The sequence below is a fragment of the Drosophila simulans genome, chromosome 3L, assembly GCF_016746395.2.
Source record: "Drosophila simulans strain w501 chromosome 3L, Prin_Dsim_3.1, whole genome shotgun sequence".
Taxonomy (NCBI): Eukaryota; Metazoa; Arthropoda; class Insecta; order Diptera; family Drosophilidae; genus Drosophila; species Drosophila simulans.
Window position 1 is genome coordinate 14006680 of NC_052522.2, and position 21310 is coordinate 14027989.

General features: G+C 40.0%; 2 protein-coding genes across 2 annotated transcripts; both read left to right on the top strand.

Moving 5' to 3' along the window:
- Positions 1-426: 426 nt before the first annotated feature.
- LOC6738030 lies at positions 427-2020 on the top strand. The gene is made up of 3 exons (XM_002084809.4): positions 427-575; positions 789-1757; positions 1820-2020. Exons 1-3 carry the CDS (start codon positions 554-556, stop codon positions 1885-1887), a joined length of 1059 nt encoding a protein of 352 aa, XP_002084845.1. The 5' UTR covers positions 427-553; the 3' UTR covers positions 1888-2020.
- Positions 2021-9813: 7793 nt separating this feature from the next.
- LOC27206788 lies at positions 9814-11012 on the top strand. The gene is made up of 3 exons (XM_016182596.3): positions 9814-9987; positions 10046-10617; positions 10685-11012. The coding sequence occupies exons 1-2, from the start codon at positions 9925-9927 to the stop codon at positions 10607-10609; spliced, it is 627 nt and encodes a 208-aa protein (XP_016031843.1). The 5' UTR covers positions 9814-9924; the 3' UTR covers positions 10610-10617; positions 10685-11012.
- Positions 11013-21310: the final 10298 nt, after the last annotated feature.

Sequence of the window (21310 nt, forward strand, 5' to 3'; positions counted from 1 at the left end):
TTCCACCTCTTTATTTAATCAATGCAGTAATTAATAGATTATATATTAAACGCTATGAGCCATAGAAATGTATAGACGTACATGTTATTTTAATTGATATTGATAAAAAACCATTCAATATGCAATAATTTTTTTGTATTTTACATATTCTGACACCTTTAATAATTACAATTATAATTTGTGGACCCTCTGAAACAAAATTGCATATATGATTTTATTAAGGAAGCGATTAAATCAGTATGTGAGAGATATGCCCAGGTGGAAGACAAGTCTACCCCATCCCCCACCTCATCGACACCCTCCTTCGAAGTGCGAGTCTCAGCTCACTGGTCCGTTCAAGCGCAACCAAAAACCTGTTAGCATCTCGTGTGCTGAGAATTTACATAAAAACCAAATAATAACATGAACAAATATTATTAAACAAATCGTTTGCAAGGCTGGTGACGTTTAAGGGAGCCCCAAAAGCCTTTATAAAGTGGAAACATTTGGAGGAAGAGTCACAGAACGCCTTTGGGTGTCGAAAAGGAACACAAGTACGGATTAACTGATTAACATGAAGACTTTTTTGGTTTTAGGTAAGTTTAAATTAAACGAGTATTTTATGTTTAGAACATAGGGAAAATATTACAATTTTATAATAATCATTGAGTTAACAAGAATCTTATGCATGATATCGAGATATCTAGTTGACCCAGAATAATGTTTGTATTAACATAATGAAATTGAGCTATATTATTACTGGGTCTAAAAGCAAGAAAATTATGAAATAATCCCTTGATATTTCCTAGCCATCCTGTCGCTGGGACAAGCCGTCGAGTTGACCCAGACTACGGAAACCGCAACTACAACCACAACGGGGAAACCCCAGCAAACGGAGCTCCCCGTTCACATCCAGAACCTGATAACCAGCCACATCAATCATGTACTCCAGCACATAAAGAACAAACCTCAGGTTTCGAACACATTGAGTGGACCGGTGGATTGGCACGGGAGTGGGAGTGGGAGCGACGCGCCAGTGGTCAAGCCCCATCCAGATCTCCTTCCACCACTGGCACACTCTGGTGATGTCCTTGCCCCTCCCCTTGCCGACGTCCCAGCGGCTGCACCTGCGTTGCAATCTGGCATACAGTCGGTGCAAGCTGGCAATCCACCGGTGAAGGTGTCCCATCACCAGGCCACCGGTACCCTGATCCACCACGGAAGGCCGTTGGTGCAGAATAAGGTGGTGATGCCGCCCGTGGAGCATGTGGTGCTCTCGCTTCCTGGTCAAGAACCCATCAACGTGGCCGAAAAGCTGCAAAAACTGCAACAGCATGTGACCAAGGTGATGCAACAGGCCGAGAAACACATTCCATTAGCAGTGAACCAGGCCATTAAACAAAAGAAAGAACAGGAAGCTCAAAGAGAAAAGGAGCAGCTCCAGAAGGATAAAGAAACCAATAAGGTTGATGACAAAGACAAGGATGTTAAAGAGGATCAGGAGGATCCTGAACCATCCGAAACAACACCTCAACCAAATTCATCGAAGGCAGGTCGCTCGCTGGTTATTCCCGACAAAGTGTCCAATATAGTCAACCAGGTTCACGCCCACATTCCCCAACTGATTGCCCAGCATCGCGAGGAAATGAAACTGGGAAAATGCAATTTCCAGTGTCCCAAAGCTTCACTGTCCATTTGTGCCAGCAACGGCAAATGTGTGGTCAATTTTCCAGGCCAATGTGAGCTGAGTCAGTGGAACTGCTTCAACACCAAGAATGGTAATGGTCTACTTTCAATATTTTCGATTATATTAATATAATATATGTTTACTGTTTTGCAGTTTTCCACCAAGTGCACGATGCCGAATGCCAAAATACCATTACTTGCTATAAAAGGGATATGATGTAAGCTGTTCCTCTGGGATGTGATTCAACTACACAAACGAATTTACACTATATTCCATCGAAAATATTTAAACCTTTTAAAATAATTCCAAATTTATAATAGCTGCAAAATATAAAGTAGATATTAAAACAGTGAATCAGTTAAACTATTTTCTACAAACCGATTTTGAAAAGTTAAGGTCCCATTTACCATAATATTATGGTATCATTACCATTGCCACCAGATTTCTGCTACCCATTCGCAGTCAGATCCCATTTGGACGCCATTTTCCGTATCGGCCACGAAGTTGTTTGCTTGACATTTTATCTTCACTTTCGCCACACTTTCCGAATTGCCGGGAGCTGGCTGGGATGTCCCATCTGCTCCTGGCAGGCGAATGATTGCGCGGCAATCATCCAATTTGTCAAAATGGCTTATTAACGGATTTGGGTAAGAGCCGCACGACGAGCGTAGCGGAGTTGGCTCAAATAAATGCCATTATCATTGATTTGCCAATACAAATGCCACAAAAGCGACAGCGTCGAGGGGATGGGGCTTGCTTTTCGAGATTGGAGCTTGGCCAAATGCGGATTCGACAGCTGTGTGCCGACTTGGCCAACATTTTTGCTGCGGCTTATCACTAAAATGTTGCCACATGTAGCCGCTGGTAACCAGGATCCCCGAATGGAAACCTGGACCCGTTTCGAATGTCGGACCTCCGGGCGATAACTTCTGCAAATGGTCTATGCAAATTGCGATTTGAACCAATTAAAAGGCACTTCTGGTCGACTAACGGAGTTCAAGGGAAGTTCACAAATGGCTTTGGTATTTTTTTTTTTTGTTATCTAAGAAAAAGATGGTTATCTTGTTGTGGGCAACTATCAATTCCTCCAACCCATATTTTACGTATATCCAGGCATCTACATGGTAGGTTTTTGGCCAAATCCCCATCCTCAACTATTAACTATTCGTTGTAGCATGCGAAATCTACGACATCTATTCGCCTTTTGGGGCCCATAAATTTTCCACTTTTCCATCCGCATTTCCCCCGGGAGATCTTAGATGTCCAGAGACCCCTTTTCGCTGGATTCTCCGCCGTGTTCTACAAATGTTTGACTTAGTTTCGCTCCATCTGGCCGCCTGCTGCGTGTCTGGCCTTCTTTGCTCTGTTTTTGGCCAGGTCCGCAGTGCCACGCATGCGTCTTGGCCATTATACCACCGAATTCCCCTCCACTTGCAACTGCCCCATACAAAAAAAGACCGTTAGCTCTGCAGCTCGCTTATCTCAGCCAAATGCCTTGGTTTGGTTTGGCTTAGTCGCAGCTACTTCTTCCCAGTGCACTGAAAAAAAATATTAAATATTGTGCAAAATAAACATTTTTAGATGTTTTGAAGGGGCAAATATGTATTACATAATTTAAGGATTTTATATTTTTATCAGATATATTTTTCAGTGCATGTAGGCTGTCTCTGGTTAATGCCGAATGCGTGAGCTGTGGGCCGTGCCGCATTTGATGGCTTGGATAGCCTCGGCTCCCGCCCTCCAGCTTCTGCTCCTGCTGCTGTTTCTGCTCCTTTGGTTGGCTGCAGAGCAGAGCGGAAATGCAATTAACACTTTGGGCCGTAATTGCGTGCCAAATGCATTTCGTTGGCTTCGCTGGCAGTCCACATTGGCCATGGCCAGTGGAGAATCCGAGTATCCGAGGATTGGAGGGAGAAACTGGAATATAGCCGCTCCTACTAGCAGTCTTGTTTTGATTTGCTCGGCTCATTTGCAAGAAATGTTCCCATAAATCAATTTGGAAATGCTCGTTGACTACTGTCCGTTCGCAAATTTCTGCCCCGTAGAGAATTTTCTTTTGTGGAGGTGGCTGCCTTGGGTGCTTCAAAGTTTTTGAAAGGTTACATAAGCTTCTAATGAAATGGAATGCCATTTCGAGGGCGTTTGTGATGATGGGCCTGCTAGGAAATCTGGGAACAAGGCCTTTAAGCACTTGAACTTTTACTGACAGTGTAAAATGTTAGCCATCGTATTGTAAAATGTTTATTGTATATTTCATCGAGTAGTTTTGGATTTTTCCTTTTTTTTCCAACGGGTTAAATGATTTCTCCTAATGCGCTTCGGGAACTGGACCATTTTGTTTTTTAATTTCTGATTTGATGCTCTGAGCCATATAATTTCCCTTTCATTTTATGCGCCACGAACCATAAATTGGCTTTTTAACTTGTTTTATTCTTTACCAATTATCTGCGATTTCCACACAAATGCCTACCAATTTGGTAATTCCTGGTGGGAATGACTGACCGCAGCATTTCCTGTTTTCCGTTTCTCCCACATTAAATGGCTGCCTTAACTTTGTTTTTCGTTTAAGTGAAATTAATTGAGTAATTTGATGCGAAATGTTTGCGACACGCAGCGGAAAAGATGGAATAAGCGAGGAAAACTGCAAACAATTCCACAAACAGAACTCAAAAGGGGCGATGGGTGGTGGATGGTGGATTGAGGGATCGTGGGCAGACGGGGAAGTGCGGCAGATGCAGATTATAAAATGCCCATCGGCCAGAGCAGTTGAACCGGACTGAAAAGGAGGCCAGGCAACAGAATTTAATATAAAGCATATTAACTTTGATGGCAAATGACTGCGGGCCCAAATGGGTGGCAGGGGGATAAGTGGGGGCGGTCTATAGAGGGCTAGGGATGCGGGAGGGGGACAGCCCGTTTTGGACCCATTCCAGCAACACATGTTTGATGATGATGCGCGCTCTTGAAGTCGCTGGCAGTTAGGCCCAACGTGGGTTCCAGCCGCCTGACAAGCGTTTAAAAAGGTTTTATTTACACCGATGATGGCAGCGGCCAAAGCGGGACGCCACTATTCGGCCAGAGGGAGACAGGTAGCCCGAGAATCGGATCGCTCTTGGCCTGGTCCAATGTGCAGCGCAATTAAGTTGCCAACAACTTTGAAATTATGCAATTATGGGTATGAGAAATTGCCTGGAAATTACACGAGGGACTTGACGAACAGCAGCAGTCAAGAAGAGCAAGTGCACTGAGCACAAAACCGAGCTTTATGGAAATCATATTTTGAATATTTAATATTTGCGTTATTTTATTTACCAAAATAACGATCTGACATAATAGGTTGCGCAATTCTTAGCTTTTTTGCAATGATTACTTACTATATATAACTATGAATTTAAGGGATTCCTTTTCCTTTCCTTTGATCTAATAAAGTATATTATAAATAAACAAAATATCCTTATAAGAAGCACCTTCATTTATTCTGAACATTATTGGCTAATTTATCTTTTATTTAAAAATATTATAACTTTACAGGTACATTAATATTTTTAAATGGATTTTTGCACATGCAAAAAGTTTTGAAATTTTAGTTTATTTCGAGGTCAACTTTTTTTCCAGTGCCGCAGCAGCAAAAGTGGAGCTTAAAACAGCTCAAGTGGAGCCCGTCTCCCGACTCAGAGCCTACTTGATTATTTATTAAAACGAAAGTTAAACAGCGAAAGGAAGCAATTTTCCATATAAAAGAAGCGGAGTTCGCTGCTGAGGAAGCCGGGATTCGCCTGGCCATGTGTCTATGCAAGTTTTGTGGCCCCCTCCAGAGCGTAATTGCCATGTTTAAAGTGTGATTAATTTGTAATCATCAAAAAGGCAAAAACAGCCATGTAGAGAACAGCTCCGCAGCTCGGTGGAAGCTCGGCAAATGTTTGCATTTTAAGTTGCCGGGCAGAAAGGCAGAAACGAAACGAAGTCAGAGTATAAAAGCTAAACCAAAAGACAGGAATCGCCGCCTCAGGATGGAAGAGGGGCGTTAGTCGGAGGGGGGCGTGGCAGGGCAGAAGAAGTGCGGGACAACAGCGTGTTCTCTAAGTAATTGAGTTTGCTCGCTGAGGCGTTGAAAGTGGCCGGGAATCGGGGAAATCGGCCAAGTGGCGGCTGTTGAGATAATGAGCCAGCTAAGATATATGCATATATGCATAAAGTTGAGCTCCACACTTCTATGCTAGGGAATCGTAATCGAATCGTTGGCCAACACAAAAGTTAAGAATATTATTATCCTTAAAAGTTACCCATTCAAAAGATAGCCGGACTCTAACCGGATTGATTATTTTATGTTATTTTATTTTAATAAAATGTAAGCTGGCAATCGATTCACCTAATGCCTCTTATTTCGCCAATGTATTTAAACTCTAATTATGGCCAATCTGAGAAGTGACCAAACATTCTTTATCAGTCGTTTATCGATCAGCAACCATGATTGCCAATTTAATTAGCTGACAACTTTATTAGCACCTAAGAGAGAGCAATGCGGATGGTTTTGGCCAAGACAGCGCAGTAAACACGATTCTCTCAGCTGGCTACGACTAATTACAGACACCGGCTGCTCGAATGCATCCAGTAGATACGCGTACGAGCCATAAAAGCCAATCGCGAAAGCATTGCCATTAATTAAGCCAAAGTATAAATCTCGCATTGCTCCAAAGCCGAAAACCAAACAAAGCAGGAAGCTGCCAAAGTCATCTACTCAGACCGCCTGCCGCGCATGCGCAGCTCAGAATGGCCATCAGAGTCAGTTTTCAGTGCAAAAAATAGCTAGGAGAAAGGAAAATTTAATTAACTTAAAATCTTTATGGTATGCTATGAATGTTTCATATAAAATAATTTATTAAAACATTTTATTGACTGTTCAATTAAGCTGGCTGAGTACTGCGCGCCAAGAGGGAATATTCATTTATTAATTTAGATCAACATTTTTTGTCTTTTGCGCATGTCAAATATGATTGTGAAATAAATAATATAAGTTTTACTTAACTATCCACTATGATATTTAAATGTTTTACCTTCCACTTGCCTAGACGTGCTTCAAAAATATTTTTTTCTTTACATTTGGGTGCATAACTGAACGGCTACCGGCTTTTGACCTTTTGGAAATAGCCAGATACATTTTCCACAGCACTGATGGCCATGAAGCGAAAATAATGGGGAGGGGCCGGGAAAAGGAGGCAAAACTGCGGACCTGTCCAGCCCGACATTCCAAATAATTACAAGCTATAAAAATTTATGAGCGCCAAGGATTTTCTTTTGCCACCACAAAACGCGAATGCGTGTGTGCGCCCGGGGCTCTGACCAAAAGAAGTATCTACGTATCTCACAGATACAACGCGCTCACCCATAAAACAGTCGCCTCAACTGCAGTCTGGTCCCAGTTCCTCCTGCTGCCGGTTGTTCCTCCGCCGGTTTTGGCAAGCCTTTTGTTCTGGTTTTGTGCATTGATTGAAAATTAAGTTGTGCCGATTGGGTGGCGCACTCTTCAATCCATCGGCCTATTTATCATTCAATCATCCTGTCACGAAATGTGTTAAAATTCAATTAGAAACGCTACGAAAGGAGTGCGATTTTATAACTGTTTGTTTTTTATGTTATGTATACCTATTTTACGACAGCCAGTGGGGATTATTTTAAAAAGAGCGAATATTTTTGTAAGAAATAAAAACATTTAAGTGAACAATTATTAATGATTATGGCATATTAATATGGAATTTAAACAAATCGTAGTATAAAAAGAAAGTATAAGGTCTAGAAAAAAAATTAATTAAAAAGGTAAATGCTTAATTTTCATGAATTTTTACCCACACTATGAATTAACTCCAAATCTTCCTATTATACGTCCTATCTTTTAAATTTGACTTTCATGTTACCACATTTGACCTTCTTTCATAGTTTATTGATTCGAGCTTCCCAGATGACCAACGGTCAGACATTCAATTTGAATCGTTGTCATATGAAGTCAACGCTAAAACTTCTCCCTACCAAAAACCCAGTTCGCATCCTGAACCTGGAGCTCAAGTGATGGCTACATCATGCTCTTCCACTTGATTTACGTCTAACTGTAATCGAATAATATATCAGGCAAAAGGCTAGTGGCCAAGTTGCCAGGTAGCTCCAACTATCTTAGCCACAAAAACCAATTCAGTCTGCGGATGCCCCTGCAACCGTCCCTTTCATCGACGTGCACTTAACAAAAAATGTTTTTAATTTCTATAATTGTATTAAATAACTAAAATTGATGTGTTAGCACTGAGAAATTCTAAACACTTTCGAAGGATATTTGTAAATAATATCAAATATAAATTAAATTATTTCGAGGGCGCTTTCCTCTTAACTTAACTGTTAAAAAATATACAATAAAAAATTCACTTTGAATACATAAAAATGTATGAACTCAAAACATTAATTACTTAATTTTTTTATGTGTTTCGTTTTGAGTGTCTGCTCTAGGCCAATCTATCCCCTCCGCTAAGTCCTCTCTCGGTCGAACTTAACGGCACGACAACCTTAGTCAAAAGCTCAGGCATAAAATCAATTACATTGACAAATGAGCAGCTGACAAGTTGGGGGGATGGGGCATGGGTAATGGGGTGGTGGAGCCTGCGGTGGGAGCATGTGTCAAAGCGTTCCAAAAGCGCCATGTGCCCTGAGGCCAATAGATGCTACGCGGTTTTACCAGGAAAACGGGCACAGTGGGTAACGTTACACATAAACTATATATATTACTTAGGTACATTTTTTTAGAAATTTTTATATATATATTTTCCAAATAATAAGTATATTTAATCATTTTTTAAAGAAAAAGCCTAATAATTGCATTATTCTAAAATAGAATAAATGGAAAAGAATATAACTACATATATTAATAAATGAAAGAATACAAAATAAAACGTATAATTAATATCTATGCCAAATAAATATAGGTTTAAAGAAATATAATATATATAAAAGTGGTGTTACATTAGATTTTACAACGATAGATATGTAGGTTTTGGAAGATCGTATTTCCATAATAAATTTCACTTTCCGCCTTTTAGAAATGGTGGTAAAAATAAATAATATTAACTCATCTATAAATTACAAAACCTGAATGTCCACATGTGTAATAAAAAATAAATTATAAAAATGAATTAACTTAAAATTGTAACATAGTATCTCTGGCACATACCTTAGCATTTACACACAGCCATTGGCCCGACAACTTTGGCCAATGGTCCCACTGTATTAAAGTGGCGATGCAGTCTTCATGCTAAACAAGTAATCTGGAGTTCGGCAAACGCGGTACATTCACATTCGCCAGAATCGTTTTCTCCACGAAGAATAGGTCTTCGTATAGCTATATGGAACCCTAAAGACCCACACCACACATTCTCTACCCATGAATTATGTGACTTATTAAAACGTCATTCGAGTTGACAAGTTGCCTTTGCCACTGTCGTTTGTCCACTTGTCCTCAGATTACCTGGTCCCTCCCCAAAGCCCACGACTCCATGGATGAGCAGGAAACTTCTAATTGTTATATACTGTCCATCCGTCTTGGCCACGTCGATGGTCGTGCGTGCTCTGCGAGGTGGGCCATTGTTTATGCTCCTTGGGATCTCGGTAATCAATGAGCTGCCAGCCTCACCGCCTTCATCAATTTGCATTTATAATTTTCAGACTGATTGACTTTTGGGGCTACGTCTCCGCTGCTGTTTGCACAAAATGGATAACCCTGTGATGAGAGACAGGTTGCAATCGGAGGTCCTTGCTGTGGTCGTGACCAGTAATCCCATTTGTAGGAGGTAACACGATGGGCAAAAATTGAGGTGATCATTTGGAAAATAGAGCGTGTAAGCTGTGTGGAAAACTTTAGATTCACGCCAAATGCTACAAGATAATAAAATACTGAAATTTGCGATAATACTAAAAGATAATTGTGCCACTAAAAATAACATAGATTGCATTGGTGTGTCCGAAAGGACATTACTGTTACTATTCATTTGTAAAAATAGTTAAAAAAATATAATATACATTACTAAATTGAAGGGGTAGACTCTAGAGTGGGCGCTACGTTGGATCCTAGATTTTTCAAACACTTTAAAATTGTTGTAGTATGACCGTATTCCAAAAAGGTATTAGTTGGCGTTATGCAATTCAAGTTGTTTTCTTGTGTCGCACGTGTTCTTTCTTTGAGATCTGACTTTTGATTTTGTTTGTTTAAAATAAATGCTAAAATGGACAGTGATAGGAAATTAAACAGCGATTCCAATGAAAATACATCAGCGAACGATGAATTGGTAAGATCTCCTCCCTTTGCGATAGATATTCGCCTAGAAAACCATATTTCCATTTCAGCCTGGCAGTAGCTCGAATGCGAATACTGAGCAAAATGCACCCGGGGCACACGGCATCGTGGGAAGAGAATATTTCCAGAATAATAACGACCAGCAAAAAAAGGAATTTTTTCTGCTTGACATGAAAAGTAAATTCCTGTTTTTAAATAAGATGCTCGAGGAATATGAAAGTGATGGAGATATGATCGATAAACGCAAGGGATCAATCACCGCTATGCGGGACAAGTATGCACTTGAAATAGCCGAATTGAGCAACAACTTAAAAGACGAGTGTGCTCTTGCTTCCCAATCGTCATCTGTATCTAATATAGAAAGCTGTGGACTAAAAAGTGAGTCAACTAAACAGCCCACTGAACAAGCCCAATACGAAAATGGGAATAAATACAAGGAATTGCGCCTTGCTAAGCTAAAAGAAGAATTGAGGCTACTGGACAGCGAAATATCAAACTTAAACCGTTGCATAGAAAAACGTAACCAGGCTGCTTGCAAGCTAAAAGATAATATAGGAATTCTATATAAACGAGTTGAGCCACACATACAACCAACCAAACAACATGGTCTATGAGTTAAAAGGTACGCATTGATAATTAGTATATTATTAATGTTTATTTATAATTTCACTCAATTTCATATATTTCAGTTTCGAGACGAACTGAACAAAAAAACTTGGGAATTGACAAGCTTAAGCATATGAAATCAGCATTGTATTTAAAAATATATATATATATATATATTATGCACTGCCCAATTTACCATTTGTATTATATTTTTACACGTGTTTCAATTACGCTACCTATCTCTTTTGATGCGACAAATGTTACACATCATAAAACAAAGGCCACCGCCTGCTTTTATGCTCATTCATTCTGTGGTGGTATTATGTTTTTGGCTTATATCGTGGACGGGATTCTGCCGAATGCATTAATTAAATTTAATTAAAATGTGTCAACTGAGCTTGTCATAACAAATTCGCCTCACATTTGAATTACATCCCACGGCCGACCTTCTTTTTAAGCCCCACATCCAAGTGAAATGCGACAGCAGGAGCGTTGTCAACAGCAACAAAATGGCTCATTAAAAACTTTTATGCTGATGAGATGGCGAGGGCTGTAAAAACTTGGCCAAGAAGTGTGGCCAAGCTGAGTATGTATGCCCATGCGTGTGTGCGCTTAGTTAATTAGCGGCGTAATAATGCACACACACACTCCGTTTCTCCAGGTAATTGAAGCTCACCTGCCCAGGTGGCACGCACATCCCATTTGGTCTCATCTTCATTCGCAATATTTTCATCAACTGTTGCTCATTCGTTTCACCCTCTTAGGCGTTAAGTCGTGTAGAAGTATAGAAGGTCTACTTTCTGCTTTATGTGGATATAAAGTGCTGCGAAGTTAAATTACTAAGGGAAAAGCGAATATTTTAGCTGTGTGGGAGTTATTAAGGAAATGTACATAGCTTGCTGAGATTTTCAAACTGTACTCAGTTTGTACTTGGTTATAATATTTAGAACTGCAGCTAATAGTGTTTGCCCTTGAAATAGTGACTTTACACAAACCCAATCGAGTTTGAGATGAAGCTCATTTGAATGTGACTTTCCACATCCCAGTCACAGACTGTTGCACACTTGCTGTCATAACCTATTTACCCCGTAACTCCCATTGCCACAGGATCTCTCGCAGGATGACATCCTTCGGATAAACCTGCAACGGCACAAAAACACCCGTGGGTGTCGTTAATTGAAATTATTATACTTGTCTGTGGTATCATAAATGCGACTCGTTAAATTTGTATGTATGACACTCTATAGTCGGGGGCGTGCATAATGCGTGAGTGGATATGCGAGGGGTATCCCCGTACATACGCAGGAATATATATCCGAGATATATGCAGCCTCATATCCTGCTCATTTCGCTCGTCCCCGGTGTCGGGGGTCTATGGAGTGTCTCTTATTTGCATGGCGTCGTCATCGCTTCAGCGACAAAATGGAAATTTGTTGCCGCATTGCTCATGGCGTTGCCACGCCCCCTTCGCACTCATCCTCCCCAGGCGCCCACTACAAGGCCCCCTTTTGGGCCAACCATGTGTGCGGCCGTTGGTTGCTGTTTTAATGTGTCAAGTGTTTTATTTGCGCGTGTTACCTACTTTGATTTTATTTGCCCGCTCGCCAGGAAAACTGCACTGGGAAAAATAAACTTTAACATTCGGAAAAGTCGCTTCGAATGTCACTACGCGGCGTGATATGGTGAAAAATACATATTTGATAATTATTTTCTCCAAAACCGTTGTTCATATATAAATCTTTTAATCGTTTTAAGAAAGAATTGATTCCCAAGTGCAGATCCCGTGTTCCACCAACACAATATAACTTCCCAGGAGTTCGGATTGCAGGCTGGGTGGTGCGAGGGCATTCCACTCGTGTATACCTCACTTGCTTTTATGTTTAATTCATGCGCAAATTGTCGCGGAAATCTGACGTCAAGTGTATTAAACGCCATGCTCTGCTTTTGATTTATGGACCCAGTTGGTGCCACTGCCATTTTGGGGCACTGGGGGAATCGGGATGAGAATGCGGATGGGAATGGGGATGAGAAGGGTGCTGCCGCGGTGCTGGCCGTCAATTCCAATAGCGAAATGAAATTGTTGCTAATTTATGAGCGAGTAAGCCATGGCCTGTTCCAGACCTTGTCGCGGTCCAAAAATTCTTTGGATGCTTAATGAGCTGCGACAGTTGCGACAGTTTAAAATTCCGCTTTAAATTTGAATTGGCAAAGGGATTAAGCGAATGGTAAGCAATAAATTGTAGATCAATGGGCTCATAATTACATGGCCGTGAAACTTGGGGCTCAGCTCCAGGAATATGTTTAAAAATATCGGGAGTACTCGTACCTAGGTAATAATATATTGGGTAAGGTTTTCCAAGCTGAGAATTTCCAAAATACATTTTTTTATGCCTGTGAAGATAGAAATTCGTCTAGTCTAAAATTAGTATTATATTTTTCATATGTAATATTATATTAATTAACTTCTTGAATAAATCGGATTAATCTAATTTAAACTCTTAATTATATTATATTAATTATCAACGTTCAGGCATTCATTAAGATATTATCTAAGTACTTAACGCCGCGAATTTCCACATCTAATTTTGCATGTGTTTTCCTACAGGAAAGCCATCAATTGAATCCAATCTTGTGACCATTATGGCACCCATTCATCAACTCCTTGTGGTCAATCATCTAAGGAAGGATACTTAAGGTGCCCATTTAAAATCAATTAACGCGACAATTTGGGCGAACACTCCCCGAACACGACAAACGTTAATTATGCAACTGGCCAAACAAGCCGCTGAAGAATCTCATAGATTGAAATCTGGTGTGCAGCCGACAGAGGAAAGTGTGGCTATTGCCCAAGGCTTCTATGCTAATGGAACTGTAATTATGTGCCAATTATAAGTGTATCAATCAAGAAACGAAGAACTTTCTGGAGCACGAACTTCGAACACCTCCATATTTCAATTTAGAGCAGAACAGCATATGCTTTTACAATTCGAGCTTATTTCTAGCCAATGAGATTGACACAAATTAGGGAGAGTTACCCACATTCCATTCGTACACCTAGACTTTCGAGGGTTTTATCTGTTGGAAATCAATCAACATCTATCGAATTAATTGACGATCCTGCCACTTTGTCTTCCTTGTCTGCATATCAAGTTGCTGTCGCCGCAAGTCGACGCTTTCGTTGCCATGGATGGCTGCCAAGATGCTGGCTACCAGATAACTAGTTGGAGTGGGGTCTCTTCCAGAGTCATCTGGGGCCATTCCAGCCCAGCCAGCCAGGTGGGCTCGAGATCGATGCCAAGTCAGGAAGCCAAAGCGCAAGCCAGCAGCGGAAATCACTTGGGAATTGGAGGAAGAGGAGCTGAGATGCCAATATTGCCATTTTGCAGCTAAAGCTCAGCGTGTTGAAATGCATAAAAGTTTAATTCGAAACTTTGTTTCTATACTGCTTGACATTAAATATTTATTTACAAGTTCGCAGTTCAACCCCATCTCTTGCAAAATAATTTGTAAACCAATAACTGAAACGACGCCTGGTTACTTTAAGCCAACAGATGTTATTTAGCCAAACTTAATAGTTTTAGCCATATTCAAAGGTTCACAGCACTGCTGAGAAGACTGATCATTATGCAAGACCCGCGGAGAAGAGCTTTTTCTGGTGTTGTCTTCTCTCGCTGATTACGTAATCGCAGGTTGAGTCGACTGCAGACTGGTGTAGACCGTTTTAATTGCTGCAAATTAAACTATCATTAAAATATGTAGAAAACCTGGTGGAAATTCCCCCATCCATTGCACTTTTCCTTTAGCCTTGTCACAGCAATATCAATTTCGCATTACATATGACATCACAGCCCAGTGAGCCACAACAAAGTAGGAAAAAAATACAAAATGTATATAGGAAAAATTGCAAATTGATTAAAAGCCATTAACATGTTCTATATCACTCAACACATATGGCTGACTGAAGTTGGCCGGGAAGAGTTCTCCCCTTCGAGTGGCTCCATGTGGGATTGGGTGTAGGCCCCGCTTGTTCAAGACTCCACGGCACAGCCTGCGGTCCAGTTAAAGCTCTGGGCTCCAATCGCCAATCCGGGTGTAGTCTTTATCATTGGGAGGAGTCGTCCAGTTGGGTGATCAAATTTTATGGGCGTGCGTTGATGAATAGCTTGAATGGGCAGGATATTGACATTCCACAGACATACATAAATATGTTGATGATTAGAGTAAGCAGAGTTGCGTAACTGATAAATTCATAAAAAGATGACAATAACTAGTAAGCCAAAAACCAATTATAATGAGCTAGATTTAGCTTAAATATTAATACATATCCAGCTGCATATTTAAATTGCGAACTATGAAGCATTTTAAGCTGGCTTTGTCATTTCGTGTTAAATTATTACTTCTGATTTCATTGCAATTTATATTTCTATCAGTCCTTTTGCTGTTTACCTAACCCAGTTCTATCTGCCACCGATACCAATCGGCGCTTCTCTGCCGGAAAACTTTACCCAATCGAAACCGAACTTAACCACAGAATATTCCCCCCAAAAAGTCCACAACCTTGGCCGTATTATGCGATTCATCAATTTTATTGTTTCCTCTCGTTTGTTTTTGTGCTTTTTTTGCCATAAAAACTATTGCAATTCCAATTTGGCCACTTCCATTTCGAACCGCAACTAATTTCGACTTTATTATTTGAATTCGATTCAGGCGATGGGTCAAGCGGAGTTCAAGGCAATAAATCACTCATACGACAAGTGTGCCAGAGAGAAACTGATTGGAGTTTTGGGACTGCGATTCGGGCAAAGCAAAGGGAAATGTCGCCAAGTGTTGTAGATATTTTCATGGTTCAACGACTGTGCGAGGGTCTAGACTTTCTCCTGTCCTGGCCGCTTGCCTTTACTGTTGGCCAATTTCCCGCTTATTTACGCAGTTGACATGTGCAACACGTGCGCTGACAAATCATCGAAGGATGGTGGAACTAGGGGGTTCAATAACGCCTTAACCCCTTTCCTTCAGGGAGACAATTTAACACCTGAGCGAAAGCCAGGCTGAAATAATTTATTGACACATTTTGCCTGCCACACACTTGGCCACTTGGCTTTGATTTCACCCCACTGCCAATTTCACGCCCAGGCGAGCAGAATCACCCTGTATGTTGGGGTTCAGACACCCCTGCGAATCTGAAAAAAATCGCTAAGGATAAAAAATCTTTCATTGATTTACTTGTTAATGGGTTAAAATTAATTTAAAATATGAAAGCTTACGATAAATGAAAATCTTTAATTTTTATGCAATTTCCCACCAGTTTTATAATTTCATTGATTAAATCACCGTTTTATGGGATTTTTGTGTTTCAGTGTGAAATAGAGTAGCTCAACTATCTCGAAGGCAATGTCCTCTTTTCCGATTTCGTTCCTGTTTTGTTTTATCGCTGCCTTAACACTTCGCTGCGCTCAAATGGATGTGGATGCTTTTGTCGCTTGTATTACACTCACTTAGGGCCAATTATGGCTAATGTCTCAATTAAGCGGCAGTTATGAAAATTATTGACTAGCGCACAGAGCTCGCCCGGCTTACGGACTTAACCTTTTTTCCATCTCTCGCTGCACCTAGTTCATTGCTGTGGCAATTGCGGCTAATGGGTTAAGTGCAAGTCTCTGCCACAGCCTTAGCCCCAAATGATTAGATAATGTTGCCCCCAGGTGCACTGACGGTCACTGTCCTTCTGATGGACCCGAGTGGAGTTCAGGTTGAATGCACCAATCTGAGGTGGCACTTTAAAAATAAGTAAGCAGCCAAGCTGCGGGTTTGCATAGACTCAGGCGACGGGTTGTGCTGCATTAATGGAAATTTAATGGCGTCTTTCAGACTTTGCATAGGTTGGATAACAAGGACTATAGTCGAATGAAAAAATTTAAAGTATTTAAGAAGAATTATGCCAATATGAAATCAACTAAGAATCACCGTTGCCACAATAATGTTGATTTGTTCTGATAATAATCATTAAAATAAACAGCAGCCAGTATGCGGAAAATTTTTATTTATGCAATCTTAATATATTTATTAATATCTTGTACAAGTATTGTTTTAGATATTTTAAAAGCATTTTACATATATGGAGTTCAAGATGATATGCTACTTTTTTAACATTTTCTTTGAAAATCTTAGTCTTTTTACATAATCTATCACAATTTATTACGCCATTTTGGCCCCTCCCCTTTTCAATTGAATTCTTCAATCTATTCCAACTTTCCCTAATTTCCCCCAACCTAAAATCTTTACAAGCAAACGGCTTTATTTAACTGGCACTCAATTCATGTTAACTCATTGTACAGATGTTCCTCCGGGAGAACACACGGGATATATTTTTGAAAAAGAAATCAAGTTGTAAAATGTACAGGTTTCTGCTGCATCATTATGTGCTCCTCTCACCTCTTAACTCCAATCGGGCCGTAATGTTCGCGGTGATCTATTCAAATTTCATAACATGTGTCAAAGTCAAAGCGAGAGGCAGTTAAAGTTGCCTTGGCTACTTGGTAATATAATTCCCCACTCTTCTCTGCAGAGGTAATAAGATATGCTCAGTTGGGTCCTCTCGTGTGCACTGAAAATAAAAAAAGTATTCTACTTCAAATTCCCAAGAAATGAGTTAGCTTAAAATGTTTGATAATTACAACTTTTACAATATAAATTGAATCATGAAGTTGAATATTGTGCTTTAAACAACATGTTACAGTTAAGCACTTCTTAATAAGTGAGCTTAAATGCTGTTACTCTGAAGATCACAGTTTTTTTTAGTCAATTGTCTAAGTATTCTGAAGTCCTTCTTTTTTTGCAGTGTATATTTGCCTGTTCTGCATCGCATACTCACTGATTGTGATTGGGATGCCTGCAGTGCGGACTTCGGCTACCGTTGGAGTCTCCAGTCTCTGGTTCTTTTTCTCTGCCAGCCTCAGTGAAAAATTTGCCTTAAATTTAATTTTTTTTATTCGTTTTTTGGTTAGGCAGCTCATTCATGCTGTTAAGTTGTCTCAAAAGCTCCGTTATGGTGTGGAAACCAGTTGCCCCAGACCCCAAGTCCCCAGCACCGATGTCTTCCGTCCCCTGCGATACCAAGTCGTTCTCCCAGTTGGCAGCTTAAGGTGAGCTGCATAGTCGGGGAGATTACTTAATTATGAAGTAGGTCCGACAGTAATCGAGGGGAAAGGAAACGAAGAAGCCGTTCTAACAACGAAAAATAAGACTTCTCCTTAAACTTCCTCTTTATCCTCGTTTCGGTAGAAAAACTTTATCATTTGCTTAGTTTTTAAACAGTTCGTGAGCATTGTGTCCGGCCCCAAAGAATATTTACACCTGAAAATTAATTAATTTAACATTTAAAAATGATATTAAAGTAATATTTGATACATATTTACTGTCCACATTGATGTCTGCGTTATTTCTAATATGGCATATAATGGCTTTGTGGTGTATTTGATTTTTTCATGTCAACAAAATCCCATTAGCCCTACTTTAATATAATATTAATATACCCCGCCTTATTATCTTAATAGTTTTAATAACTCCGATCTGATATCCTCACTTCACACATAGCGTATCCGATATTCATCCTTTCTGCTATAGATTCCTTCATCATTTTTACATTCCATGTTATTTTTGTCTTCTCCTTTTGGCTCTTTGCATTTGTTTTAAGCTTATCAGCTAGTACAAAAATGAAGCACCAAAAAACTGCTGTAAGCTTCGCAAAAAATATGACATTGACAGACACTTAAAGCTGCTTAGTGGCGTTTTCAGATAGCTGCAACAGAAAGTTCGTCCTTTGCATAATTTCACCCGCCCCTGAACACACGAGTGGTGCAGAATTCGTAACTTTTCCTTTGTGGATTATTTGCATAGATTGCTTAAAGCCTGGTCTAAGCCTCAGCTGCTGACAGTGGCTAGGAATTTCATTCTGCTTTAATTAGATAATTTGTGCGGGCCCGAGGAGAGCTGCCATCTATTTTCCCCGCTTCTTGGACGACCGTCCACACCTGAGGGCCCGCGAATTTGCATTGCTAAGCACTTGCAAACATTTCATTATGCAGCTTAGCGAAATATCCAATGCAGCCCAAGGGCACAAATGCAAAAAGAATATTCGCCCCACTCCCTTAAAATATATATATATATATAAATATGATGTATAAAAGGAGAGGGCAGAAAGGTGGAGCGTTAGCCAAAGTGGATTCAAGTTGGCCATGGGTTATGAATTCCTTGGCAAGGTCTTGGGTAAAAAATGAAACTAGTGAAATTCAAAAGAAGTTTGAAGCCAATCCAAGTCAAGGCTAAGTGTTCTTATATTTTATTAAAGAAATGCATGCAATGGAAAGCGGCTTAAACCAAATATATACGGTTTGTTCACCATTATTAATAATATATACTAAATAACAAACACCATTAAAATAAACAAGCGTTAAGTAAAGCGATCAGCTTAAATCTGTTTTATAGCCAATCGAATCATGGCTAATTTATGGCATTGATAACATAAAATATTGATATTGTTCTAATCAAAGTAAAGACTATTGAATTATTATTCCATGCACACTGAGCTAATTTCAACGTTAATCAGTGCCTTATTGTTTATGCACTTAGTTATCTCGTTTTCATCAATTAGTCAACAGTTGTGTTATAAATTTTGGAATAATGTGAAAACAGGGGTTTTAAGTTTCTAAAGCTATTTATAAATGTTGGTATCCCTATTTGCTGCACAAGCAACACTCTGCTTTAAAAATATCTTATTTTCCTCTTATTTTTTTGCACATCTTAACTCTAATTTCAACCGCACTTTCTTTTCCCCCGAAGACGCTTACATTGAAAAATTATAACGCAAAGTATTTTCAATTTAGAAAATAAGCAGAAAACGACATGCCATGCATTTTCCCAGCACTTTTCCCGCCGTTCTCCCCAATGACCATTTGATTTTTGCCCCGTTCCTTCGCCTCTCTGCGTTTCTGCTGCATTTTTTGCGCTACTTTCTTTGTTCTGTTGCCCTTCTCCGCTTTCACCATTCTGTATTTTTATTTAAGTTGGCCTTAAAACAATTTTATGACACCATAAGTACAAAACAAATAAATTCCCTGGTCACTGCCATGGACCGCACGCTCCTTCCTCTAATGCCCACTGCATTCATCATGCGACCCGTTGGCCCGTTGGTCCCGCCCCCGACCTGCCACACCCCCCGCGAAAGAAAAGCAAGAATATGATAAATAAATGCAAGGGTGGCGGGCGAAAAAAATGGGAAAACTGTTTCGCTACAATGCGAAGGATTCAAGGCAACATGCAGCAGCGAAAGTAGCAACAGCTGCCACTTCTCTACCCGCGCCAAAAACACAATCAGTAAAAAGAAAAAATATAATACAAATGATATGGTAAGTTGGGTTGGAGACAATTGAATACTCTTTAAAGGTTCTTTTAAACTCACAAGTCATTTAAGCCAGTGCCTTCGTAAATATTATTTAATAATTTAAAGCTGAAAATGTATCTACGATGTGTTTCTAATGAAATGCGCTTATTAATTTTAAGAAATTGAAGGAGCTTTTCTACCATACGAATTTTTTTAAAAATATATGTACATTTTTAAAAATTCTTTTTCTCCGTTCTTATTTAATGCCATTAAAAATGGAAAGGCATAAAAGCACTACTCACACATTTTCAACTGCCAGTCTACAAATATGCACAAAGAATTTTAAATTAGTTTCACTACCCTGCTTTTTTGGCCAGCACGAGCAATTACCTTTTCCCAGCAATCCCATGATCAGCATGCACATGCAGGACTTAAAGGACCCCCTCCGTTGGCATAACAAACCGATCCGTAATACCCTAAGCCAGAGGACTCTGGGCAAAAAAAAAAAAGCGCAGCTCGGGACTTCATAGTACCGCAGAGCGGCAAATAAGTGTGTGCGCTTTTGGGTTGATTTATATGGTCTGCCCCGAATGCCCCACGAAAACCCAAAGGATATATGCACATATAGTATATCTCTGTGCATCTGTAGCTTGCACTCGCTCGGCGCCAGATTTCGGTCCCTGTCCTGCGGTGGCTTTCCACATTTTCCTCCCTCGCGGAAAACTTTTATTATTACAACGCGCTGCGAAAATGCGTCCAGCGATTTCGTGATCTCCCTCTTCGCTTCCCTTCGGAGCTTCTGCTTCTGTTTTGTTTTCTTTTTTAATAAAACACGCAGCAATAAAATTCCAGCTGTGTTTACGTGATTGGAAAACGATTTTCCATAGCGGCGAGCATGAAAAATTGTTCCCGAAAAAAACCTACAAGAAAATCGTCGAAATTTGTTTTTTAAGTTCTGCACAAAATGGTGTGAAAATTGCAGCGGAAAAAAATATATAAACATTTTCATTTTTTCATACACTTTTATTGCTCAGATTAAGAAGATATTGCGGGGGTAGACCAGCGGGAGGGGGCTATGTATATATAAAGCCAACCCAACCTCCCCCAGCCATGCATTCTTAATGACCTTGTAAGTTTTATGAGCACGCTGAGAGCGAGCAGTCAATAAATTTTCATTACCTTAATTCATGTTTTATGCACGCAGAAGTTGAAGTAGCAGTCGAAGTTGCTTTGAGCTGCCCTCAATCTGCAGTTTTTCATATTTTTTATATATACGAATTTATATAGGAATATATATATATATACGTTTGCTGGTCGGTGGTCAACTCTC